General features: G+C 37.7%; 1 protein-coding gene across 3 annotated transcripts in view; it reads left to right on the top strand.

The window, feature by feature from the left end:
* ABCB7 (ATP binding cassette subfamily B member 7) overlaps positions 1-24426 on the top strand; it is a gene marked incomplete at both ends in the record, with an annotated part of 147162 nt that overhangs the window by 108017 nt on the left and 14719 nt on the right. For all 3 annotated transcript variants that reach the window (XM_079727705.1, XM_079727706.1, XM_079727704.1), the window contains 6 exons: positions 443-617; positions 1530-1687; positions 2248-2411; positions 2570-2699; positions 20410-20581; positions 23300-23403. In XM_079727705.1, the coding sequence (XP_079583831.1) occupies positions 443-617; positions 1530-1687; positions 2248-2411; positions 2570-2699; positions 20410-20581; positions 23300-23403 (903 nt within the window). The remainder of the gene's footprint in view (positions 1-442; positions 618-1529; positions 1688-2247; positions 2412-2569; positions 2700-20409; positions 20582-23299; positions 23404-24426) is intronic.

Genomic DNA, 24426 nt, shown 5'->3' with positions numbered 1-24426 from the left:
ATGGGGGAGGGTGGTAAAAACAATGATTACTGTTTGATCCTTGCCTTCCCAGAATTTTCTAAGCACTCGGAGAGTTAAAGTAAAGTATGCAAGTGGCTACATGAGAAAGGCGTAATGTTGTGGGGGCAATGAGAATTGTCAATTCAGAGTCTCAGAGGATCAAGGCAAAGCTTTGTGAAGGAAGTACCATTGACAGCTTTTTTAGATCTGGGTTTAAATTAACTAGGCATTCAGTAAATGTTTGGGGGATGAATTTTATGGACTTTTCAAATACTGTCCATTGTGGAAAACTGCAGGAGTACCATAGTCCAATATATGGAAAGTCAGTTTTTAAAATGATGTATGCAGTACAAAATTGTATCCATGAAAAGGATACTAATCACTTAAGAGATTAAATTCCAATTATAGTTGTATGTAGTTACTATTTTTATGTATTTTGTAGTATTTTAATAATGAAAATTATGAAGCACAAAGATATGATGGATTTTTGAAGACATATGAGACTGCTTCATTGAAAAGTACCTCTACTCTGGCTATGCTGAACTTTGGTCAAAGTGCTATTTTCAGTGTTGGTTTAACAGCCATAATGGTGCTCGCCAGTCAGGGAATTGTGGCAGGTAATGGATATGTGGTTTTCACGTTAGTCAATGTTTTACTTAACCTTTATAAAGATTAATGAAAGAAATGTGTATATTAGTCTTAATTATAAAGCATGTTCAATAAGGTGCTATAACATCCTTGGAGTACTTTCGTTTTTGTATCAGAATATGTTTTCTTGATTACATGATGATGTTTTTTTTTACTTCCCTTTGTTTAACACTACAAGTTTAGCACTGGTTCTCTCATTGATTGGGATTACTGTTTGTGGGGCTACAACCTGATTCTTTTTGGAGTAACTTTCTTTTTAGCATTTGATATTTCTAATTTCTCTTGTAGACCTGGAAAGAAATGTAATTAATTTAATATTTAGTCCAAAGGACTAAAATGCAAGCAGTCATATATAAAAATTACTAGTAACCTTTTAATTTTTCTATTAGTTGTTCATTGCAAAACATTTCAAAAGTAAATAATATCTGTGCCTCTTTTCTGAAACCTGCTTGCTTAGATAGGATTCATTCATTCACTGAGACCTTAATACATGGTTTATCATTCCCAATCATGATATCCATTTGCTCCAATTTTTTAATTTATACTTGAAAAAACTTCTATTTTACATTACAAGGAACTTTCTTAGGATGAAAGGAGAGATTTTCAGCCTTCCATTTCTTTCCTCACTTAAACCATTCTCTTTTTCTTATATATTATGTGTAGTGTATGGGTGGGCTTTTGCCATTCCAGTTAGCATATATCTAGTTCCCTATTTTCCTAAATCGTGGATTAAAATGCTTTGGAATTTGAGTAGGTCTAAGAGTTGCTGATTATGTACATTTTGAACTGTATTCCACAGTAGTAAACTGTAAACTTCTCTGTCTTAAACTGGAAAGTTCATGACATCTAAAATTTTTTTTTTCTACCAACTGCATATTAAGGTACCCTTACTGTTGGAGATTTAGTAATGGTGAATGGACTGCTTTTTCAGCTTTCATTGCCCCTTAACTTTCTGGGAACTGTATACAGAGAAACTAGACAAGCACTTATAGATATGAACACCTTGTTTACTCTACTCAAGGTAGACACCCGAATTAAAGTAAGTACTCTATTTAGTACCTTTTTAAAAGCATATAAGCATCATCTCATTAATGGTATTATTCCGGGGGAATATTTTTACATTACCATATTAGCAAACTAATTTCTCTTTTGCAGGAATTGGGACTATCATGTGTATTAAAAGGCTGTTACAGCTTTTACTTCTGTGTTTGGAAACCTTACAGTATTAGCAAAGAATATTATACCTAGAAGCTAAATTTTGTTAACTTCAATATTTGTACTTGTACCTGATTTACTTTTGCTAATAATGATATAAAATGTGATTGCCTCTCCTCATATTCTCAACCTCCTTTCTCCCCTGCCCACCATCCCTCTTTACCCCCAAAACAAATTGATCAGAAATCAAAGCATTCAGTATTTTTACCCTTAACAGTGAGGAGTGAAAAAACATTTTTAAAAGCATGCTTAGAAGTGGTCTAACTCCACTTATAAACCTCCTCCTTTCCCTTTATTTTCCTTTTTCTCTCTGTGAATTAGAAAATTGCATAGCTGTACTCTAGGAGGTGTGTAAAGTGGCTTTTCTTTTCTCTTCCCTGCTAGGACAAAGTGATGGCATCTCCCCTTCAGATCACACCACAGACAGCTACGGTGGCCTTTGATAATGTGCATTTTGAATACATTGAAGGGCAGAAAGTCCTTAGTGGAATATCTTTTGAAGTTCCTGCAGGAAAGAAAGTGGCCATTGTAGGAGGTAGTGGGTCAGGGTGGGTAATTTAGTTCTTTATAAAATTCTGCATTGTTGATTGCTGACTCCCATTGTAATATTTTTTATGTGTCATAATAAAATGATGACTGTGGTTTAAAATAGGGGTTCCCTAATGCCAGTTGGAGCTACATAACCTTTCATTGTCTCCTATTTCAGGAAAAGCACAATAGTGAGGCTGTTGTTTCGCTTCTATGAGCCTCAAAAGGGTAACATTTACCTTGCTGGTCAAAATATACAAGATGTGAGCCTGGAAAGCCTTCGGAGGGCAGTGGGAGTGGTACCTCAGGTATTTAAAAAAAGAAAAAAACTTATTTGGGGGAAGATATATTGGGCTGGTGGATCTTTTACTAGAATCATTTGAATCCAAAGAGTCAGTATATGCTAATTAAGTTGGAAGTGTTAGACCCTACAGGCCATATTCTGTTACCAAAAAGACAAAAAAACATGAATTCAAAAATCTTCATGATGGGAAGATTTTTTTAAGCCTTAGGAAGATAGCATAATATAGATGAAAGAGCCCAGACTGGAGTCAAATAGAACAGGATTCTAAGCCCAGCTCTAACCCATATACGTTGTATGGCCTTGGGCCTCAGTTTCCTCATCTGTAAAATAAGGATGCCATTTTCTTATAGGACAGAATTATTATGGAGTAGAGATAATATGTGTAAAGTACCAAGTACAATGTCCATCACATAATTGTTCAGTAAATGAAAACTATTATTTTAATTTTGAGCAGTTTTTGGCAGAGTAAATTTATAAAAATTACAAAGCAGTCTGGCTGCCAACTTCAAGTTGGTATGCCTTGTTCCCACAGTACCAAGCACAGTGCCCGACCCATAGTGAGCATTTAACAAGTATTTGCTGAGTGACTTTAGGGGGAAACGTAAGTTCAGAGTAAGATGTGAGAAGATAAGAAGGAGGTAGCCTTACAGGATGTGAGTTTTTCTTATACTGAAAGCCAATAGAGAGACCTGGGAATTAGTTGCCACCTAGAATAAGAACCAAGTCCCTGGGAGAACTATAAGAAAAGGATCAGACAGTTCCTTTCATGTAGTTTGTAAAAGGTCATCAAGTGATCTAACACATGCCACTCTGCCCTGTCCTCTCTTTCACTGAGAATCCCAAATTTAGTGTTCATGAGTCACTTAGGGAGATTATCGAAATTCCAACTCTCTTTCACACACCTTGGTTCTGGTTTAGGAGGGCAGTGGGGGCCCCAGAAACCTGCATTTTTTAATATGCCTCCTAGGTGATTTAGGTGATTCATAGACTATATGTTGAAAAACACTGACCTAAACCATATATCAAGTGAACTGAATCCTGGGCTGTGCCTGCTTAGGGCTCAGTGTCCTCATCCATTCTGTTGGGCTGTATAATAATTACCCTCATCGTTTTGAAAAATAAAATGTTTTATTCACTAAGGAAAAATATACATGGTCAATAAATGAAAGAAAAGATACTCATCCTCATTAGAAGTCTTAGTAATTAAATCAACAATGGGATACCATTTATCACCTATTAAACTGCTGAAAATTTTAAAATGCATAGTATTTAGTTTGGGCAAGGCTGTGCGAAATGGCTAGTCTGTTTTGCTGCAGGAAGCATACAACTTTCCTGATGAACAAATTGGCAGTATGTAGCAAGAGTCTGAAAAATATTTATACCCTATATTACAGTAATTGTGCCCCTAGGAAGTTTTAGTAAGGAAATAAACAGGGAAGTGAACAGATTTTTCAACGCTAAACGGTTCATTATAGTGTTATTTATACCAGCAGAAGTTGGAAACACTATAAAGTCCAGTATTAAGTAGATGGTTAAATTATCATCATAGAATCAAATGTCAGTCATTTTTAAATATCATGTTTGTAACGAGTATTGAGTGTCATAGATAAATGCTCAGATACAAAGGTTGTTGAAAAAGAAGTTCCAAACAAAATGTAATATCTCAATATTATAATATTAAATGAATATATTGTAACAGAAAAAATATTGCAGAAAATACAGCAACATGTTAATAGTAGTTATTGCTGGATGGTGGGATTATGGATTATTTACTTACTTTTTGTTTTACCTTATATTTCTATTTCCCTTTTTTTAAATATCTTAATTGGAGTATAATTGCTTTACAATGGTGTGTTAGTTTCTGCTGTATCAAAAGTGAATCAGCTACACATATACATATATCACCATATTTCGTTCCTCTTGTGTCTCTCTCCTACCCTCCCTATCCCACCACTCTAGGTGGACACAAACCACCGAGCATATCTCCCTGTGCTATGTGGCTGCTTCCCACTAGCTATCTGTTTTACGTTTTGGTAGTGTATATATGTCCATGCCACTATCTCACTTCGTCCCAGCTTACCCTTCCCCCTCCCTGGGTCCTCAACTCCATTCTCAATGTCTGCGTCTTTATTCCTGTCCTGCACCTAGGTTCTTCACAACCTTTTTTTTCTTTTAGATTCCATATATATGTGTTAGCATACGGTATTTGTTTTTCTCTTTCTGACATACTTCACTCTGTATGACACACTCTAGGTCCATTCACCTCACTACAAATAACTCAATTTCGTTTCCTTTTATGGCTGAGTAATATTCCATTGTATATATGTGCCACATTTTCTTTACCATGCATCTGTCGATGGACACTTAGGTTGCTTCCATCTCCTGGCTATTGTAAATAGAACGGCAATGAATATTGTGTTCCATGACTCTTTTTGAAGTATGGTTTTCTCAGGGTATATGCCCAGTAGGGGGATTGCTGGGTCGTATGGTAGTTCTATTTTTAGTTTCTTAAGGAGCCTCCATACTGTTTTCCATAGTGGCTGTATCAATTGACATTCCCACCAACAGTGCAGAAGGGTTCCCTTTTCTCCACACCCTCTCCAGCATTAATTGTTTCTAGATTTTTGATGATGGCCATTCTGACTGGTGTGAGGTGATACCTCATTGTAGTTTTGATTTGCGTTTCTCTATTGATTAGTGATGTTGAGCATCCTTTCATGTGTTTGTTAGCAATCTGTATATCTTCTTTGGAGAAATGTCTATTTAGGTATTCTGCCCATTTTTCGGTTGGGTTGTTTATTTTATTATTATTTTTTTGATATTGACGTGCATGAGCAGGTTGTATATTCTGGAGATTAGTCCTTTGTCCCTTGATACATTTGCTAATATTTCTCCCATCCGGAGGGTTTTCTTTTCATCTTGTTTATGGTTTCCTTTACTGTGCAAAAGCTTTTAAGTTTCATTAGGTCCCATTTGTTTATTTTTGTTTTTAATTCCCTTTCTCTAGGAGGGGGGTCAAAAAGGGTCATGCTGTGATTTATGTCAAGAGTGTTCTGCCTATGTTTTCCTCTAAGAGTTTTATAGTATGTGGTCTTACATTTAGGTCTTTATCCATTTTGAGTTTATTTTTGTGTATGGTGTTAGGGAGTGTTCTAATTTCATTCTTTTCCATGTAGCTGTCCACTTTTCATAGCTCCACTTATTGACAAGGCTGTCTTTTCTACATTGTATAGTCTTGCCTCCTGTATCAAAGATAAGGTGACCATATGTGTGGGGGTTTCTCTCTGGGCTTTCTATCCTGTTCCATTGATCTATATTTCTGTTTTTGTGCCAGTACCATTCTGTCTTGATTATTGTAGCTTTGTAGTATAGTCTGAAGTCAGGGAGCCTGATCCCTCCACCTCCGTTTTTCTTTCTCAAGATTGCTTGGGCTATTTGGGGTCTTTTGTGTTTCCATGCAAATTGTGAAAATTTTTGATCTAGTTCTGTGAAAAATGCCATGGGTAGTTTGATACAGATTGCATTGAATCTGTAGATTGCTTTTGGTAGTATAGTCATTTTCACAATAGTGATTCTTCCAATCCAAGAGCATGGTATATCTCTCCATCTGTTTGTATCACCATTAACTTCTTTCATCAGTGTCTTACAGTTTTCTGCATACAGGTCTTTTGTCTCATTAAGTAGGTTTATTCCTAGGAATTTTATTCTTTTTATTGCAATGGTAAATGGGAGTGCTTCCTTAATTTTTCTTTCAGATTTTTCATCATTAGTGTATAGGAATACAAGAGATTTCTGTGCATTAATTTTGTATCCTGCTACTTTACCAAGTTCGTTGATTAGCTCTAGTAGTTTTCTGCTAGCATCTTTAGGATTCTCTCCGTATGGTATCATACCATCTGCAAGTACTGACAGTTTTACTTCTTTTCCAATTTGAATTGCTTTTATTTCTATTTCTTGTCTTATTGCTGTGCCTAAAACTTCCAAACATATGTTGAATAATAGTGGTGAGAATGAGGAACCTTGTCTTGTTCCTTATCTTAGTGGAAATGGTTTCCATTTTTCACCATTACGAACTATGTTATCTGTGGGTTTGTCATATATAGCCTTTCTTATGTTTAGGTACATTCCTTCTCTGCCTGCTTTCTGGAGGATTTTTATCATAAATGGGTACTGAATTTTGTCGAAAGCTTTTTCTGCATCTATTGAGATGATCATTTGGTTTTTCCCCTTCGGCTTGTTAGTATGGTATATCACTTTGATTGATTTGCGTATATTGAAGAATTCTTGCATTCCTGAGATAAATCCCACTTGATCATGGTGTATGATCCTTTCAGTGTGCTCTTGGATTCTGTTTGCTAGTATTCAGTTGAGGATTTTTGCATCTATGTTCATCAGTGATATTGGCCTGTAGTTTTCTTTCTTTGTCACGTCCTTGTCTGGTTTTGGTATCAAGGTGATGGTGGCCTCGTAGAATGAGTTTGTGAGTGTTCCTCCCTCTGCTGTATTTTGGAAGACTCTGAGAAGGATAGGTGTTAGCTTTTCTCTAAATGTTTGGTAGAATTCACCTGTGAAGCCATCTGTTCCTGGGCTTTTGTTTGTTAGAAGATTTTTAATCACAGTTTCAACTTCAGTGCTTGTGATCTGTCTGTGTATATTTTCTATTCCTTCCTGGTTCAGTATCGGAAGGTTGTGCTTTTCTAGGAATTTGTCCATTTCTTCCAGGTTGTCCATTTTATTGGCATATAGTTGCTTGTATTTGTCTCTCATGATCCTTTGTGTTTCTGCAGTGTCAGTGGTTACTTCTCCTTTTTCGTTTCTAATTCTATTGATTTGAGTCTTCTCCCTTTTTTTTCTTCATGAGTCTGGCTAATGGTTTATCAATTTTGTTTATCTTCTGAAAGAACCAGCTTTTAGTTTTATTGATCTTTGCTATAGTTTCCTTCATTTCTTTTTCATTTATTTCTGATCTGATCTTTATGATTTCTTTCCTTCTGCTAACTTGGAGGGGTTTTTATTCTTCTTTGTCTGATTGCTTTAGGTGCAAGGTTAGGTTGTTTATTTGAGATGTTTCTTGTTTCTTGAGGTAGAATTGTGTTGCTATAAACGTCCGTCTTAGAACTGCTTTTGCTGCATCCCATAGGTTTTGGGTCGTAATGTTTTCATTGCCATTTGTTTCTAGGTATCTTTTGAATTCCTGTTTGACTTCTTCAGTGATCTCTTGGTTATTTAGTAGTGTATTGTTTAGGCTCCATGTGTTTGTACTTTTTACGTATTTTTCCTGTAATTGATATCTAGTTCCATAGTGTTATGGTCGGAAAAGATACTTGATACCTTTTCAGTTGTCTTTCATTTACCAAGGCTTGATTTGTGACCCAAGATATGATCTATTCTGGAGAATTTCCATGAGCACTTGAGAAGAAAGTGTATTCTGTTGTTCTTGAATGGAATATCCTGTAATTATCAATTAAGTCCATTTGTTTAATGTATCATTTAAACTTGTGTTTCTTTATTTATTTTCATTTTGGTTGATCTGTCCACTAGTGGAAGTGTGGTGTTGGAGTCCACTACTATTATTGTGTTACTACTGATTTCCCCTTTTATGGCTGCTAGCATTTGCCTTATGTATTGAGGTGCTCCTATGTTGGGTGCATAGATATTTAAAATTCTTATATCGTCTTCTTGGATTGATCCCTTGATCATTTTGTAGTGTCCTTCTTTGTCTCTCCTAATAGTCTTTATTTTAAAGTCTGTTTTGAGAAGTCCTTCAGGATGGTGGAAGAGTAAGATGTGGAGATCACCTTGCTCCCCACAGGTACATCAGAAATACATCTACATGTGGAACAAGTACTACAGAACACCTACTGAACAGTGTCAGAAGACCTCACACCTCCCAAAAGGTAAGAAACTCCCCCAAGCACCTGGGTAGGGCAAAAGGCAAAAGAAACAACAGAGACAAAAGAATAGGGATGGGATCTGCACCAGTGCGAGAGAGTTGTGAAGGAGGAAAAGTTTCCACACAGTAGAAAGCCCCTTCACTGGCGGAAATGGGGGTAGGCCCGGGGGAAGCTTAGGAGCCACGGAGGAGAGCACAGCAACAGGGGTGCAGAGGGTAAAGCAGAGAGATTCCCGCACAGAGGCTCAGTGCTGACCAGCACTCACCAGCCTGAGAGGTTTGTCTGCTCACCCACTGGGGCTGGTGGGGGCTGGGATCTGAGGCTTGGGCTTCGGAGGTCAGATCTCAGGGAGAGGACAGGGCTTGGCTGCGTGAACACAGTCTGAAGGAGTGTAGTTCGCCACACCTAGCTTGGAGGGAGTCGGGCAATAGTCCGGAACTGCTGAAGAGGCAACACACTTTTTCTTGCCTCTTTGTTTTGCGGTGTGTGAGGAGAAGGGATTAAGAGCACTGCCTAAATGAGCCTCAGAGATGGGCATGAGCTGCGGCTTTCAGCATGTACGCCAGAGACGAGCATGGGATGCTAAGCCTGCTGCTACAGTCACCAAGTAGCCTGTGTGCATGCACAGGTCACTATCCACACCTCCCTTCCCGGGAGCCTGTGCAGCCCACCACTGCCAGGGTCCTGTTATCCAGGGACAACTTCCCTGGGAGACCACACGACATGCCTCAGCCTGTTGCGACGTCATGCTGGCCTCTGCCACCGCAGGCTCGCCCTGCCTTCGGTACCGCTCTCTCCCGCTAGCCTGAGTGAGCCAGAGCCCCATAAACAGCTGCTACTTTGATCCCGTCCTGTCTGAGCGAAGAACAGACGCCCTCAGGCGACCTACACGTAAAGGCAGGGGCAAATCCAAAGCTGAACCCCAGTAGCTGTGCAAACAAAGAAGAGAAAGGGAAATTTCTCCCAGCAGCCTCTGGAGCAATGGATTAACTCTCCACAATCAACTTGATGTACCCTGCATCTGTCGAATACCTGAATAGGCAACAAATCATTCCAAATTGTGGTTGTGGACGTTGGGAGCAATGATACATATTTTATTTTCCTTTTTCGCTTTTTGTGAGTGTGTATGTGTATGCTTCTCTGTGTAATTTTGTCTGTATAACTTTGCTTTTACCATTTGTCCTAGCATTTTGTCTGCCCATTTTCATTTTTTTAAAGTATAGTTTTTAATTTTTTCTTATTATTAGTGGATTTGTTTTTTGTTTTCGTTGCTATCCTGTGCATTTCTTTGTTTCCTTTTTTAATTACTTTTCAATTTTTTAATTTTTATTTTTTTTTTTTTGTGGTACGCAGGCCTTTCACTGTTCTGGCTTCTCCGTTGTGGAGCACAGGCTCCAAATGCACAGGCTCAGCGGCCATGGCTCACGGGCCTAACCGCTTCGCGGTATGTGGGATCTTCCTGGACCGGGGCACGAACCCATGTCCCCTGCATCGGCAGGCAGACTCTCAACCACTGTGCCACCAGGAAGGCCCGTAATTTTTTTTATTTTTAATAGTTATTTTTTATTTTAATTATTTTATTTCTTTTTTTTCTTTCTTTCATTTCTTCTCCCTTTTATTCTGAGCCTTGTGGATGACAGGATGTTGTTGCTCCAGCCAGCTGTCAGGCCTGTGCCTCTGATGTGGGAGAGCTGAGTTCAGGACATTGGTCCACCAGAGACCTCCCAGCTCCACATAATATCAAACAACGAAAGCTCTCCCAGAGATCTCCATCTCAACGCCAGGACCCAGCTCCACTCAATGACCAGCAAGCTACATGCTGGATACACTAGGCCAAACAACTAGCAAGACAGGAACACAAGCCCACCCATTAACAGAGGTGCTGCCTAAAATCATAATAAGGTCACAGACACCCCAAAACACACCACCAGACGCAGACCTCCCCACCAGAAAGACAAGATCCAGCCTCATCCACCAGAACACAGGCACTAGTCCCCTCCACCAGGAAGTCTACACAACCCACTATACCAACCTTAGCCACTAGGGGCTGATACCAAAAACAACATGCACTACAGACCTGTAGCCTGTAAAAGGAGACCCCAAATACAGCAAGTTTAAGCAAAATGAGAAGACAAACAAATGCACAGCAGATGAAGGAGCGAGGTAAAAACCTAACAGACCTAACAAATGAAGAGGAAATAGGCAGTCTACCTGAAAAAGAATTCAGAGTAATGATAGTAAAGATCCAAAACCTTGGAAATAGAATGGAGAAAATACCAGAACGTTTAACAAAGACCTAGAAGAACTAAAGAGCAAACAAAATGATGAACAACACAATAAATAAAATAAAAAATTTTCTAGAAGGAATCAATAGCAGGATAACTGAGGCAGAAGAACAGATAAGTGACCTGGAAGATAAAATGAACTAATGACCACAGAGGAGAATAAAGATAAAGAGTGAAAAGAATTGAGGACAGTCTCAGAGATGTTTTGGACAACATTAAATGCACCAACATTCAAATTATAGGGGTCCTAGAAGAAGAAGAGGAAAAGAAAGGGAGTGAGAAAATATTTGAAGTGATTGTAGTTGAAAGCTACCCTAATATGGGAAAGGAAGTAGTTAATTAAGTCCAGGAAGCACAGAGACTCCCATACAGGATAAATCCAAGGAGAAACACCAAGACACATATTAATCAAACTATCAAAGATTAAACACAAAGAAAAAATATTAAAAGCAGCAAGAGAAAAGCAATATATAACATACAAGGGAATCTCTATAAGGTTAACAGCTGATATTTCAGCAAAAAGTCTGCAAGTCAGAAGGGAGTGGCGGGACATATTTAAAGTGATGAAAGGGCAAAACCTACACCCAAGATTACTCTAACCAGGAAGCATCTCATTCAGATTTGACGGAGAAATTAAAACCTTTACAAGCAAGCAAAAGCTAAGAGAATTCACCACCACCAAACCAGCTTTACAGCAAATGCTAAAGGAACTTCTCTAGGCAGGAAACACAAGAGAAGGAAAAGATCTACAATAACCTAAAACAGTTAAGAAAATGGTAATAGGAACATGCATATTGATAATTACCTTAAATGTAAATTGATTAAATGCTCCAACCAAAACACATAGACTGGCTGAATGGATACAAAAACAGGACCCGTACATATGCTGTCTACAAAAGGCCCACTTCAGACACAGGGACACCTAACAGACTGAAAGTGAGGACATGGAAAATGATATTCCATGCAAATGGAAATCAAAAGAAAGCTGGAGTAGCAATTCTCACATCAGACAAGAGGCTTTCAGATAAAGATTATTACAAGAGCCAAAAAGGACCCTACATAATGATCAACGGATCAATCCAAGAAGAAGATATAACAATTTTAAATATTTATGCACCCAACATAGGAGCCCCAATACATAAGGCAAATGCTAACAGCCATAAAAGGGGAAATCAATAGTAACACACACATAGTAGGGGACTTTAACACCCCAGTATCACCAAGGGAGAGATCATCCAAAATGAAAATATATAAGGAAACACAAGCTTTAAATGACACATTAAACAAGATGGACTTAATTGATATTTATAGGACATTCCATCCAAAAACAACACAATACACTTTCTTCTCAAGTGCTCATGGAACATTCTCCAGGATAGATCATATATTGGGTGAGAAATCCAGCCTTGGTAAATTTCAGATATTTGAAATCGTATCAAGTGTCTTTTCCAACCACAATTCTATGAGACTAGATATCAATTACAGGAAAAAATCTGTAAAACATACAAGCACATGGAGGCTAAGCAACACACCACTTAATAACCAAGAGATCACTGAAGAAATCAAAGAGGAAATCAAAAAATACCTAGAATCAAATGACAGTGAAAACACAGTGACCCAAAACCTGTGGGATACAGCAAAAGCACTTCTAAGAGAGAAGTTTATAGTAATGCAATCCTACCTTAAGAAAAAGAAACATGTCAAATAAACAACCTAACCTTACACCTAAAGCAATTACAGAAAGAAACACAAAATAACCCCAAAGTTTGCAGAAGGAAGGAAATCATAAAGATCAGTTCAGAAATAAAGAAAAAGGAATAAAGAGAACGGTATCAAAGATCAATAAAACTGAAAGCTGGTTCTTTCCAAAGCTAAACAAATTGATAAACCATTAACCAGACTTATCAAGAAAAAGGGAATACTCAATAGAATTAGAAATGAAAAACGGGAAGTAACCACTGACACTGCAGAAACACAAAGGATCATGAGAAATTACTGCAAGCAACTATATGCTAATAAAATGGACAACCTGGAAGAAATTGACAAATTCTTAGAAACGCACAACTTCCGATACTGAATCAGGAGGGAATACAAAATATACACAGACCAATCACAAGCACTGAAATTGAAACTGTGATTTAAAATCTTCCAACAAACAAAAGTCCAGGACCGGATGGCTTCACAGGCGAATTCTATCAAACATTTAGAGAAGAGCTAACAACTATCCCTCTCTAACTGTTCCAAAATATAGCAGAGGGTGGAACACTCCAAAACTTGTTCTATGAGGCCACCATCACCCTGATAGCAAAACCAGACAAAAATGTCACAAAGAAAGAAAACTATAGGCCAATATCACTGATGAACATAGATGCAAAAATCCTCAGCAAAATACTAGGAAACAGAATCGAACAGCACATTAAAAGGATCATACACCATAATCAAGTGGGATATATCCCAGGAATGCAAGGATTCTTCAATATATGCAAATCAATGTGATACATATTAATAAGTTGAAGAATAAAAACCATATAATCATGTCAATAGATGCAGAAAAAGCTTTTGACAAAATTTAGCACCCATCTATGATAAAAACCCTCCAGAAAGTAGGCATAGGGGAAACTGCTTTCAACCTAATAAAGGCCATATATGACAAACCCACAGCCAACATCGTCCACAATGGTGAAAAAGTGAAACCATTTCCACTAAGATCAGGAACAAGACAAGGTTTCCCGACCTCACGACTATTACTGAACATTGTTTTTGAAGTTTTAGCCATAGAAATCAGAGAAGAAAAGGAAATAAAAGGAATCCAAATTGGAAAAGAAGTAAAGCTGTCACTCCTGGCAGATGACATGATACCATATATAGAGAAGCCTAAAGGTACTACCAGAAAACTACTGGAGCTAATCAATGAGTTTGGTAAAGTAGCAGGATACAAAATTAATGCATTCCTATACACTAATGATGGAAAATCTGAAATAAAAATTAAGGAAGCACTGCCATTTATCATTGCAACAAAAAGAATAAAATACCTAGGAATAAACCTACGTAATGAGACAAAAGACCTGTATGCAGAAAATTATAAGACACTGATGAAAGAAATTAAAGATGATACAAACAGATGGAGAGATATACCATGTTCCTGGATTGGAAGAATCAGCATTGTGAATATGACCGTACTACCCAAAGCAATCTACATATTTGAATGCAATCCCTATCAAACTGCCACTGGCGTTTTTCACAGAACTAGGACAAAAAATTTCACAATTTCTGTGGAAACACAAAAGACCCCAAATAGCCAAAGCAATCTTGCAAAAGAACAACAGAGCTGGAGCAATCAGACTCCCAGATTTCAGACTAAACTACAAAGCTACAGTAATCAAGACAGTATGGTACTCGCACAGAAACAGAAATATTGATCAATGGAACAGGATAGCCCAGAGATAAACCCATGCACATATGGTCACCTTATCTTTGATAAAGGAGGCAAGAATATACAGTGGAGAAAAGACAGCCTCTTCAGTAAGTTGTGCTGGGAAAACTGGAGAGCTACATGTAAAAAATGAAATTAGAACACTCCCTAACACTGTACACAAAAATAAACTCAAAATGGATTAAAGGCCTAAATGTAAGGCCAGACACTATAGAACTCTTAGAGGAAAATGTAGGCAAAACACTCTATGACATAAATCACAGCAAGATGCTTTTTCACCCACCTCCTAGAGAAATGGACATAAAAACAAAAAATAAACAAATGGGACCTACTGAAACTTCAAAGCTTTTACACAGCAAAGGAAACCATAAACAAGACCAAAAGACAACCCTCAGAATGGGAGAAAATATTTGCACATGAAGCAACTGACAAAGGATTAATCTCCAAAATTTACAAGTAGCTCATGCAGCTCAATATCAAAAACACAAACAACCCAATCCAAAAATGGGCAGAAGACCTAAATAGACATTTCACCAAAGAAGATACACAGATTGCCAACAAATACATGAAATGATGCTCAACATCACTAATCATTAGAGAAATGTAAATGAAAACTACAATGAGGTATCACCTCACACCAGTCAGAATGGCCATCATGAAAAAATCTACAAACAATAAATGCTGGAGAGGATGTGGGGAAAAGGCAACCCTCTTGCAGTGTTGGTGGGAATGTAGATTGATGCAGCCAGTATGGAGAACACTATGGAGTTTCATTAAAAAACTAAAAATAGAACTACCATACGACACAGCAATCCCATTGCTGGGCATATACCCTGAGAAAACCATAATTCCAAAAGAGTCATGTACCACAATGTTTATTGCTCCTCTATTTACAATATGCAGGACCTGGAAGCAACCCAAGTGTCCATTGACAGATGAATTAATAAAGAAGATGTGGCACATATATACAATGGCATATTACTCAGCCATGAAAAGAAATGAAATTGAGTTATTTGTAGTGAGGTGGATGGACCTAGAGTCTGCGATACCGAGTGCAGTAAATCAGAAAGAGAAAAACAAATAACGTATGCTAACACACATATGGAATCTAAAAAAGAAAAAATGGGTGTGAAGAACCTAGGGACAGGATGGGAATAAATACGCAGACGTACTAGAGAATGGACTTGAGGACACGGGGAGGGGGAAGGCTAAGCTGGGAGAAAGTGAGAGAGTGACATGGATATATATACACTACCATATGTAAAATTAATAGGTAGTGGGAAGCAGCCACACAGCACAGGGAGATGGGCTTGGTGCTCTGTGACCACCTAGAGCGGTGGGATAGGGAGGGTGGGAGGGAGGGAGATGCACGAGGGAAGAGATATGGGGATATATATATATATATATATATATGTATAGCTGGTTTACTTCATTATAAAGAAGAAACTAACACCATTGTAAAGCAATTATACTCCAATAAAGATATTTTTTAAAAATTTAAAGATAAAATCCATTTTGTCTGATATGACAGTTGCTACTCCAGCTTTCTTTTGATTTCCATTTATGTGGAATATCTTTTTCCATCCCCTCACTTTCAGTCTATGTGTCTATATGTCTGAAGTGGGTCCTTTGTAGACAGCATATATACTGGTCTTGTTTTTGTATCCATTTAGTCAGTCTGTGTCTTTTGGTTGGTGCATCTAACCATTTACATTTAAGGTAGTTATCGATATATATGTTCCTATTACCATTTACTTAATTGTTTCAGGTTTGTTTTTGTAGGTCTTTTTCTTCTCTTGTGTTTCCTGCCTGGAGAAGTTCCTTTAGCATTTGTTGTAAAGCTGGTTTGGTGGTTCTGCGTTTTCTTAGCTTTTGCTTCTGTGAATGTTTTAATTTCTCCTTTGAATCTGAATGAGATCCTTGCTGGGTAGAGTAATCTTGGTTGTAGGTTTTTCCCTTTCATGACTTTAAATGTGTCCCGCCACTCCTTTCTGACTTGCAGAGTTTCTGCTGAAAGATCAGCTATTAACCTTATGGGTGTTCCCTTGTATGTTATTTGTTGCTTTTCCCTTGTTGCTTTTAATAGTTTTTCTTTGTATTTAATTTTTGATAGTGTGATTAATATGTGTCTTGGAGTGTTTCTCCTTGGATTTATGCTGTGTGGGACTCTGTGCAATTCGTGGACTTGATTGACTACTTCCTTTCCCATATTTCAGAAGTTTTCAACTGTAATCTCTTCAAATATTTTCTGTCCCTATTTTTTTCTCTTCTTCTTCTGGGATCCCTATAATTTGAATGTTCGTGCATTCAGTGTTGTCCCAGAGGTCTCTGAGACTGTCCTTAATTCTTCTCATTCTTTTTTCTTTATTCTGCTCTGCAGCAGTTATTTCCACTGTTTTATCTTCCAGGTCACTTATCTGTTCTTCTACCTCAGTTATTCTGCTATTGATTCCTTCTAGAGAATTTTTTATTTCATTTATTGTGATGTTCATCATTGTTGTTTGCTCTTTAGTTCTTCTAGGTACTTGTTAAATGTTTCTTGTATTTTCTCCATTCTATTTCGAAGTTTTTTGATTATCTTTACCATCATTACTCTGAATTCTTTTTCAGATAGAGTGCCTATTTCCTATTCATTTCTTTGGCCTCTTGGGTTTTTACCTTGCTCCTTCATCTGCTGTGTTCTTCTCTGTCTTCTCATTTCCTTAACTTACTGTGTTTGGGGTCTCCTTTTTGAAGGCTGCATGTTTGCAGTTCCCGTTGTTTTTGTTGTCTGCCCCCATTGGTTGGTTCAGTGAGTTGTGTAGGCTTCCTGGTTGAAGGGACTGTTGCCTGTGTTCTGTTGGATGATGCTGGATCTTTCTAGTGGGAAGGACCGCATCCAGTGGTGTGTTTTGGGGGTCTTTGAACTTATTTTGATTTTAGGCAGCCTCTGTGCTAATGGATGGGGTTGTGTTCCTGTCTTGCTAGTTGATTGGCCTAGGGTGTCCAGCACTGTAGCTTGCTGGTCTTTGAATGGAGCTGAGTCTTAGAGTTGAGATGGAGATCTCTGGGAGAGCTTTTGCGGTTTGATAGTACGTGGAGCTGTGAGGTCACTGGTGGACAAATGTCTTGAACTTGGCTCTCCCACCTCAGAGGGTCAGGCCTGACACCCAGCTGGAGCACGAAGACCCTGTCAGCCAAACAGCTCAGAAGAAAAGGGAGGGGAAAAAAAGAAACAAAGATAAAATAAAATAAACTTATTAAAATAAAAAAATTTATAAAGTATTAAATATAAAGAAATAAAAAAGTAATAAAAAGAAAAAGAAAGAAACAAGAGAGCAACCAAACCCAAAAACAAGTCCACCAATGATAACAAGTGCTAAAAACTATAGTAAAAACAAAACAAAAAAAAACGGACAGGCAGAACCCTAGAACAAATTGTAAAAGCCAAGCTGTCCAGACCAAATCACACAAAGAAGCATACACATACAGAGCCATAAAAAGAGAAAAAGGAAATATATATATATATATATATATATATATATATATATATATATATTTTAAAAAGGAAGACAGCAACCAAATCAATAAACAACTCTACAAATAATAGTAAGCTCTAAAAACTAAACTAAGATAAAGATAAAACCAGATACAAATTAGATGCAGAAAGCAAACCCCAGTCTACAATTGCTCTCAAATTCCACCGCCTCAGTTTTGGGATGATTCGTTGTTTATTTAGGTATTCCACAGATGCAGCGTACATCAAGTTGATTGTGGAGATTTAATCTGCTACTTCTGAGGCTGCTGGTAGAAATTTCCCTGTCTCTTCTTTGTTCGCACAGCTCCTGGCACTCAGCTTTGGATTTGGCCCTTCCTCTGCGTGTCGGTCTCCTGAGGGCACCTGTTCCCCACCCAGACAGGACAGGGTTAAAGTAGTAGCATGATAGGGGGTTCTGGATCACTCAGGCTGGGGCGAGGGAGGGGTATGCAATGCGTGGTGAGCCTGCAGTGGCAGAGGCCAGCGTGTCGTTGCAACAGCCTGAGGCGTGCCGTGTGTTCTCCTGGGTAAGTTGTCCCTGGATCTCGGGACCCTGGCAGTGGTGGGCTGCACGGGCTCCTGGGAAGTGTGGATAGTGACCTGTGCTTGCACACTGGCTTCTCAGTGGCTGCAGCAGCAACGTTAGCATCTCATGCCCATCTCTGGGGTCCGTGCTGATAGCCACGGCTCGTGCCCGTCTCTGGAGCTTGTTTAGACGGTGCTCTGAATCCCCTCTCCTCACGCACCCTGAAACAATGGTCTCTTGCCTCTTAGGCAGTTCCAGACTTTTTCCCAGACTCCCTCCTGGCTAGCTATGGCGCACTATCCCCCTTCAGGCTGTGTTCACACAGCCAACCCCAGTCACGTCCCTGGGATCTGACCTCCGAAGCCTGAGCCTCAGCTCCCAGCCCCCACCACTCCGGTGGGTGAGCAGACAAGCCTCTCAGGCTGGTGAGTGCTGGTTGGCACTGATCCTCTGTGCCGGAATCTCTCCGCTTTGCCCTCTGCATCCCAGTTGATGTGCTCTCCTCTGTGGCTCCGAAGCTTCCCTCCCCCTCCCACCCCCCATCTCTGCCAGTGAAGGGGTTTCCTAGTGTGTGGAAACATTTCCTCCTTCACCTTTCCCTCCCAGAGGTGCAGGTCCCGTCCCTATTCTCTTGTCTCTGTTTTTTCTTTTTCCCTACCCAGGTATGTGGGGAGTTTCTTGCCTTCGGGGAAGTCTGAGATCTTTTGCCTGTGTTCAGTACGTGTTGTGTAGGAGTTGTTCTACATGTAGATGTATTTTTGATGTATTTGTGGGGCGAAGGTGATCTCCACATCTTACTCCTCTGCTGTCTTCTCAATGCCCCATATTTTGTATTTTCAACATTTCCAGTTAGCATTTGTTTGTTAACTTCTTTTCTAAATGTAAAATATTTTAAAATAAGTATTTTCTGAAGTTCTTCTTAAAGTTTAAGTAGAACTTTAAACTCATTACTTTTAACTACCATCTTAATACAAGAAAATTTTATATTAGTAATAGGTATAAAAATTATTAAAGTGATTTGAAATAATATCTGTAACTCTAGGGCTGATTGTGATGTTAAAGAAGATCTTAATTAATTGAGGGTACTGGTTAATGTTAATGAATGGAATCATTTTATTTCATCTTACTGTTACCTTCCATCTGTTGGATACTGAAAGGAAAGTGGGAGGTGGATGCTCATTTTAAGTAATTTAGCTTTAGTGTGCCATGTCAGAATAAGTTGAAATATCAAATGAATGCTTGCAGTGAACTTTCTCAAAAATCTATAGCGCATCAATTCTTTGTTTTCTGTTTTTTAAGTCCAATTTAAAAGCTTCTGAGAAACATATAAAAACATTCGGCTTCATTAGTAATTAGGGAAATACTAATTTAAACAAAAAGCACATTTTACCCTTAAAAGTAGCAACAACTAAAACTTATTAATACCCAGCGTTGTTGAGGATATGGAGACCTGGCACCCTGGTACACTGTTAGTTGGTGTATATGCTGTTGGAGCGTTTTTGGAAAATAGTTGGGCAATTTCTATCAAAGGATAAACATATGCTTACCTTTTAACTCATCAGTGTGCTTCTGGGAATCTTTCTTACAGAAATGCATGGGTGTACATAAGTCATATATACAATGATATTTTATTTCAACACTGTTTATAGTAGCAAAAGTTTTAATTAATATCCATCAGTAGAGGAATGGATAAGATAAATATGATATATTCTTAGTATCACACAACTGTTGAAAAGAATGAGGTAGGTTTCTGTTACTGACATGAACAATCTCCAGGTTGTGTTAAGTGAAAAAAGCAACTTACAAATGAATAAATATAGTATGGCCCCACTTCTGTTGGAAAAAAAAGTGTTTGTTTAGGCACATAAATGCATCAGAAGAAGTCTAGGATTATAATTGTTCATGGTGATTAGCTCTGGGAAAGGAAATGGAACAGGCATGAGGGGGTGATAAAAGGAGTTATAATGTTTTACGTTTTATGCCTTTATGTCTTTACTATTCTTTGAATTGTTAAATATGAACATGTATGTCTATGTGTGTATATATAAATTTGCTCCAGGATGCTGTCCTCTTCCATAATACCATTTACTACAACCTCTTATATGGAAACATCAATGCTTCACCAGAGGAAGTATATGCAGTGGCAAAATTAGCTGGACTCCATGATGCAATTCTTCGAATGCCACATGGATATGACACCCAAGTAGGGGAACGAGGACTCAAGCTTTCAGGTAATCAAAGATTTTAGACCTGGCCCCCACTTATATACTCCCTTCACACTTTAATTTGTCAGGGCCATTTATTAGAAAATGTAATGACAGAGTACAAACATAGTGCTCATCCAGTCTCTTTTGACAAATTCCCGTTTCCTGCCTGTCACTTTAAACAATTCAACTTGCTAGAAGTAACTGTTCTCAAATCATGCAAGTCTCTTTTTTTCACTTGCAGCTGCAAACACTGTAAGTGCCTAATAGTAAGTTACTGATACATGTTGAGATCAGTGTTAACTTATTATCCATAATCTTAATATTAAAGGAAAGCCAAGGTCATTATTCACATGGGAAATAAGTAAGAGTAGGGACAAGAAATTTGATAGTAAATAGTGTACCTCCTCATAGTTTCCTAGATCATTATGGGATATTTTCAATACTTTAGACCTCCTTATACTTCCTTACAGCCAACTTCATTTTCATGTCTTTGTTGGTTCAGTGGCTAAGTAAATTTTAGGGCTTGCACATTTTAACTTAAGTGTTTAATTATGAGATGATTACTGTGTTTAATAGTGGATCATCCTAAAATGACTGAATTTTTTTTGAGGATCCATAAAAATGTTTCTTTGCCCTAAATTATTTGAATTCTAAAAGTATAATGATATCTAATGCCTGAAAGTATTAATATAACTCATATAAACATACTGCATCCTGTACATTTACTCTTCATTCTAGTTTAGTTTGGGGAGAAAATGTATAGATTAGGGATGAGGGTAAGGGAAAAGAGAATGAAGAATACTCCACATGAATTTTAATGAATCCCTGTTCCTCTTCATTGTAAGCTGGCTTCAGTTATTCACAACATTGATTAGGTACATGCTATGTGCAAGCAGCTGTGCTAAGTGATTTGAGAGTTAAAAAGATGAAGCATCAAGGGACGTACTCTCAAGGAATTTGCAGTCTATTAGAAAGTTTTGATCTAGGTTTAGAAAATACGAAGCAAAGATTATTTTCAAGTTTAGGTGGCTTGTAGTAGCTATTTAGTCATTACCTGATAGTATAAGATGCCTGCTTCATTCCAGTCCACCTTTATACTTTACCATTGCTCTTCATAGGACTTTCCAATTAACTAGCCCACACCCCAGATTATTTATCCATTGGGCTAATTCTAGAGATACCCAATTTGTCACGTAATACAGACTAGCTGTCTCAGACATGACTTTGCTTCAGTTAGCTATGCTGCATCCCATTTTTCAATCATTTTGTTCCTCTCTGCATGCCTCTGGGGGTAGGAATGTTTAACAAAATTTTATGCTTACCTAATACCCATTGCCTTAAAACCAGGCCTCTCAAAATGAGCAATATATTATTTAGCACCTATGCAAATAATTTCAGTAGAGAACAAACAAATGTTTCTTTTCCAAATTCTATTGAATAGAATTGAAACTGGGTTGGTTTCCACTTGAAATTTGGGAAACATGTGAAAACTAGTTCTTCCTCTGAGTATCTAGTTCTTTTAGGAGCTTTCTGCTGCTGAGTTGCTAGGTGGGTAAGCAGATTGTTCTGGCATACTGCCTGTCTTGACAGGAGAATTTTGAACTTACAAAATGAGGAAGAGTGTGGATAGTATGAATATAAGCGTATTCACTAATATTAGACATAAGGAGCCCCTCTTACAGGTTGAAGATAATAATTGAAGAACAGATAAAAGTGAACTAATACTTGTGAACCAGATAATCAACAGGTAGAGCTTGTTTTCTGAAGAGGTTACTGATGCTAAAAAGTACAAGTTTTTTCAGACATTGATAAATTAATGGATAATGAACAAGAAAAGAAGCCAAAAGGGACATATTCAGCAAAGCACCATCTTTTGTACTTCCAACCATAGTTTTATGTAAGATTGATGGCCTTAGACCTGCAGGAGTCCCAGTGGAGAAAGAAAGATTGCTTTCTTTTCTCTAGAATAAATTTAAGAATAATTATGGGTTTGTACATTGTGAAAGGAAGAGCATTGGACTGGGAATTAGTCGAGGGTAATTAGTCTGTTCTAGCAGATTTTGCTAGAACTTGCCTGTGACCTTGAGCAAATTACTTAACCTTTCTGGGCTTCTGTTTCCTTTCTGTTTTAAAATTCTGCTATGCTAGAGTCCTATAACAAATAACTAAGGTGAAATAAGAGGTCCTAGTTTGTAGCCTTAACTTTGAAGAGTGCTGTGAAAATAATAGCTTTCTGTCAAAAAAAAAAAAGTCTTTAAGAATACTGGCTGAATGGTACTTTTTTATGTTAAGAAATAAATTTAGTTATTCATAGTTTCATGTCTTCAAGTTTTCAGGCTTCAGATATTGAATTTGGTTTTGGCTTTGTTGATTCTCTAATATTGAAATTTTTCTATCTGAGGTTGCTGTTCATTGGGAAGTAATATAAAATACATATAAAATAACATGTCATGAGCATATTTCTGGTGAGGGAGGTAATTCTGGAATCAAAGTTGTCACCTCCCCTCCTTGTTCTTTTCGCCTGCCATAAAGTCAGAATTCAGAGTCACATTTATGTTCCAGGGAATATAGTTTGCCAAAGAATATTATATATGAACATAAACTCTTATAGATGAGTAAAATGATCAGTAATCAGTAAAGATAAATGTTGAAGGTATTATTTGGTGGTTGTAATTAATGGAAATACTAGAAATATAAAATATGTATGTTATGCTCTCTTAAACTAAAAATTTTCTTTACTAGGAGGAGAAAAGCAAAGAGTAGCAATTGCAAGAGCCATTTTGAAGGACCCCCCAGTCATTCTCTATGATGAAGCTACTTCATCATTAGATTCAATTACTGAAGAGGTAAATGATGGTGAAAACATAAAACTCTTTAATTCAAATTGCTTAACTTTTTTCCTTGGAAGTTTCAGTAAAATAGCTACATTCTTTCATATTTTGAATGAGCTTCAATAGAAGGTTCTGTAGAGCCAAATACCTAGCCCTTTTTCCCAATGTAGGAAGTGTTGATAGTAAGAATGCCAGGTTGCATTATATTATCACACTGTTAAGTCCATTTGCAAATATATCTCTTTTTGAAACTGTGTGTGACACGTTATGCTCTTGTTGTATTACCTTTTCATCTTGCAAAGCTGTGGGAATCAACTAACCTGCTGACAAAGGAAGGTTTTAGTCTTTCTGATTTTTGCCACTTAACATTAATTAAAATAGGTCTTAGAAATGATTGTGACACGGTACAGACCAGAAAGCCTTTCACTTATCATGGAGCAACTCACTAAGATGCAAATTAGGCACACACAGCCTGCGGTTCTGGTATCAGTTTATATTCATTTCATAACAAGTATTGTGAAGCACCAAGATGTTGTGACACTGACGTCATGGTACCACCCAGCAACTACATTAAACATCATAACATCTTTGTATTAAATACCAAAGTCTTAACAGCAATCATAATTTCATGAATGAATCCCCTTAATCTAAAACTGAAGATAGGCTGATGTAATTTGTCAGTTGCCTCCATTCACCTACGTTTTACTTGAATATATAGTAAAACCCTGTTGTTGAAGGATAGACCTAATTTCAGCTTTAGAGCATATATGACATATTTGCATATGGAGTTAAGTTTCAGGGCACATTACTTGATCTGCCATATGTTTAAAACAGCTTAATTTCTAAGTCAGTTGTTTAGCATGAAGATTTGTTATATTTATTTAGAAAATTTTTATTTTATTTATTTTTCATGAAAAGGCATTTTATTTTAAATATAGCACTGTGTACATGTCAATCCCAAACTCCCAATCTGTCCCTCCCCCCACCCTGCCCCCATGATAACCATAAGTTCATTCTCTAAGTCTGTGAGTCTATTTC

The sequence above is a fragment of the Hyperoodon ampullatus genome, assembly GCF_949752795.1.
Source record: "Hyperoodon ampullatus genome assembly, chromosome: X".
Classification (NCBI taxonomy): domain Eukaryota; kingdom Metazoa; phylum Chordata; class Mammalia; order Artiodactyla; family Ziphiidae; genus Hyperoodon; species Hyperoodon ampullatus.
The sequence above is the reverse complement of the archived record's forward strand: the minus strand, read 5'-3'. Positions and strand labels throughout refer to the sequence as shown.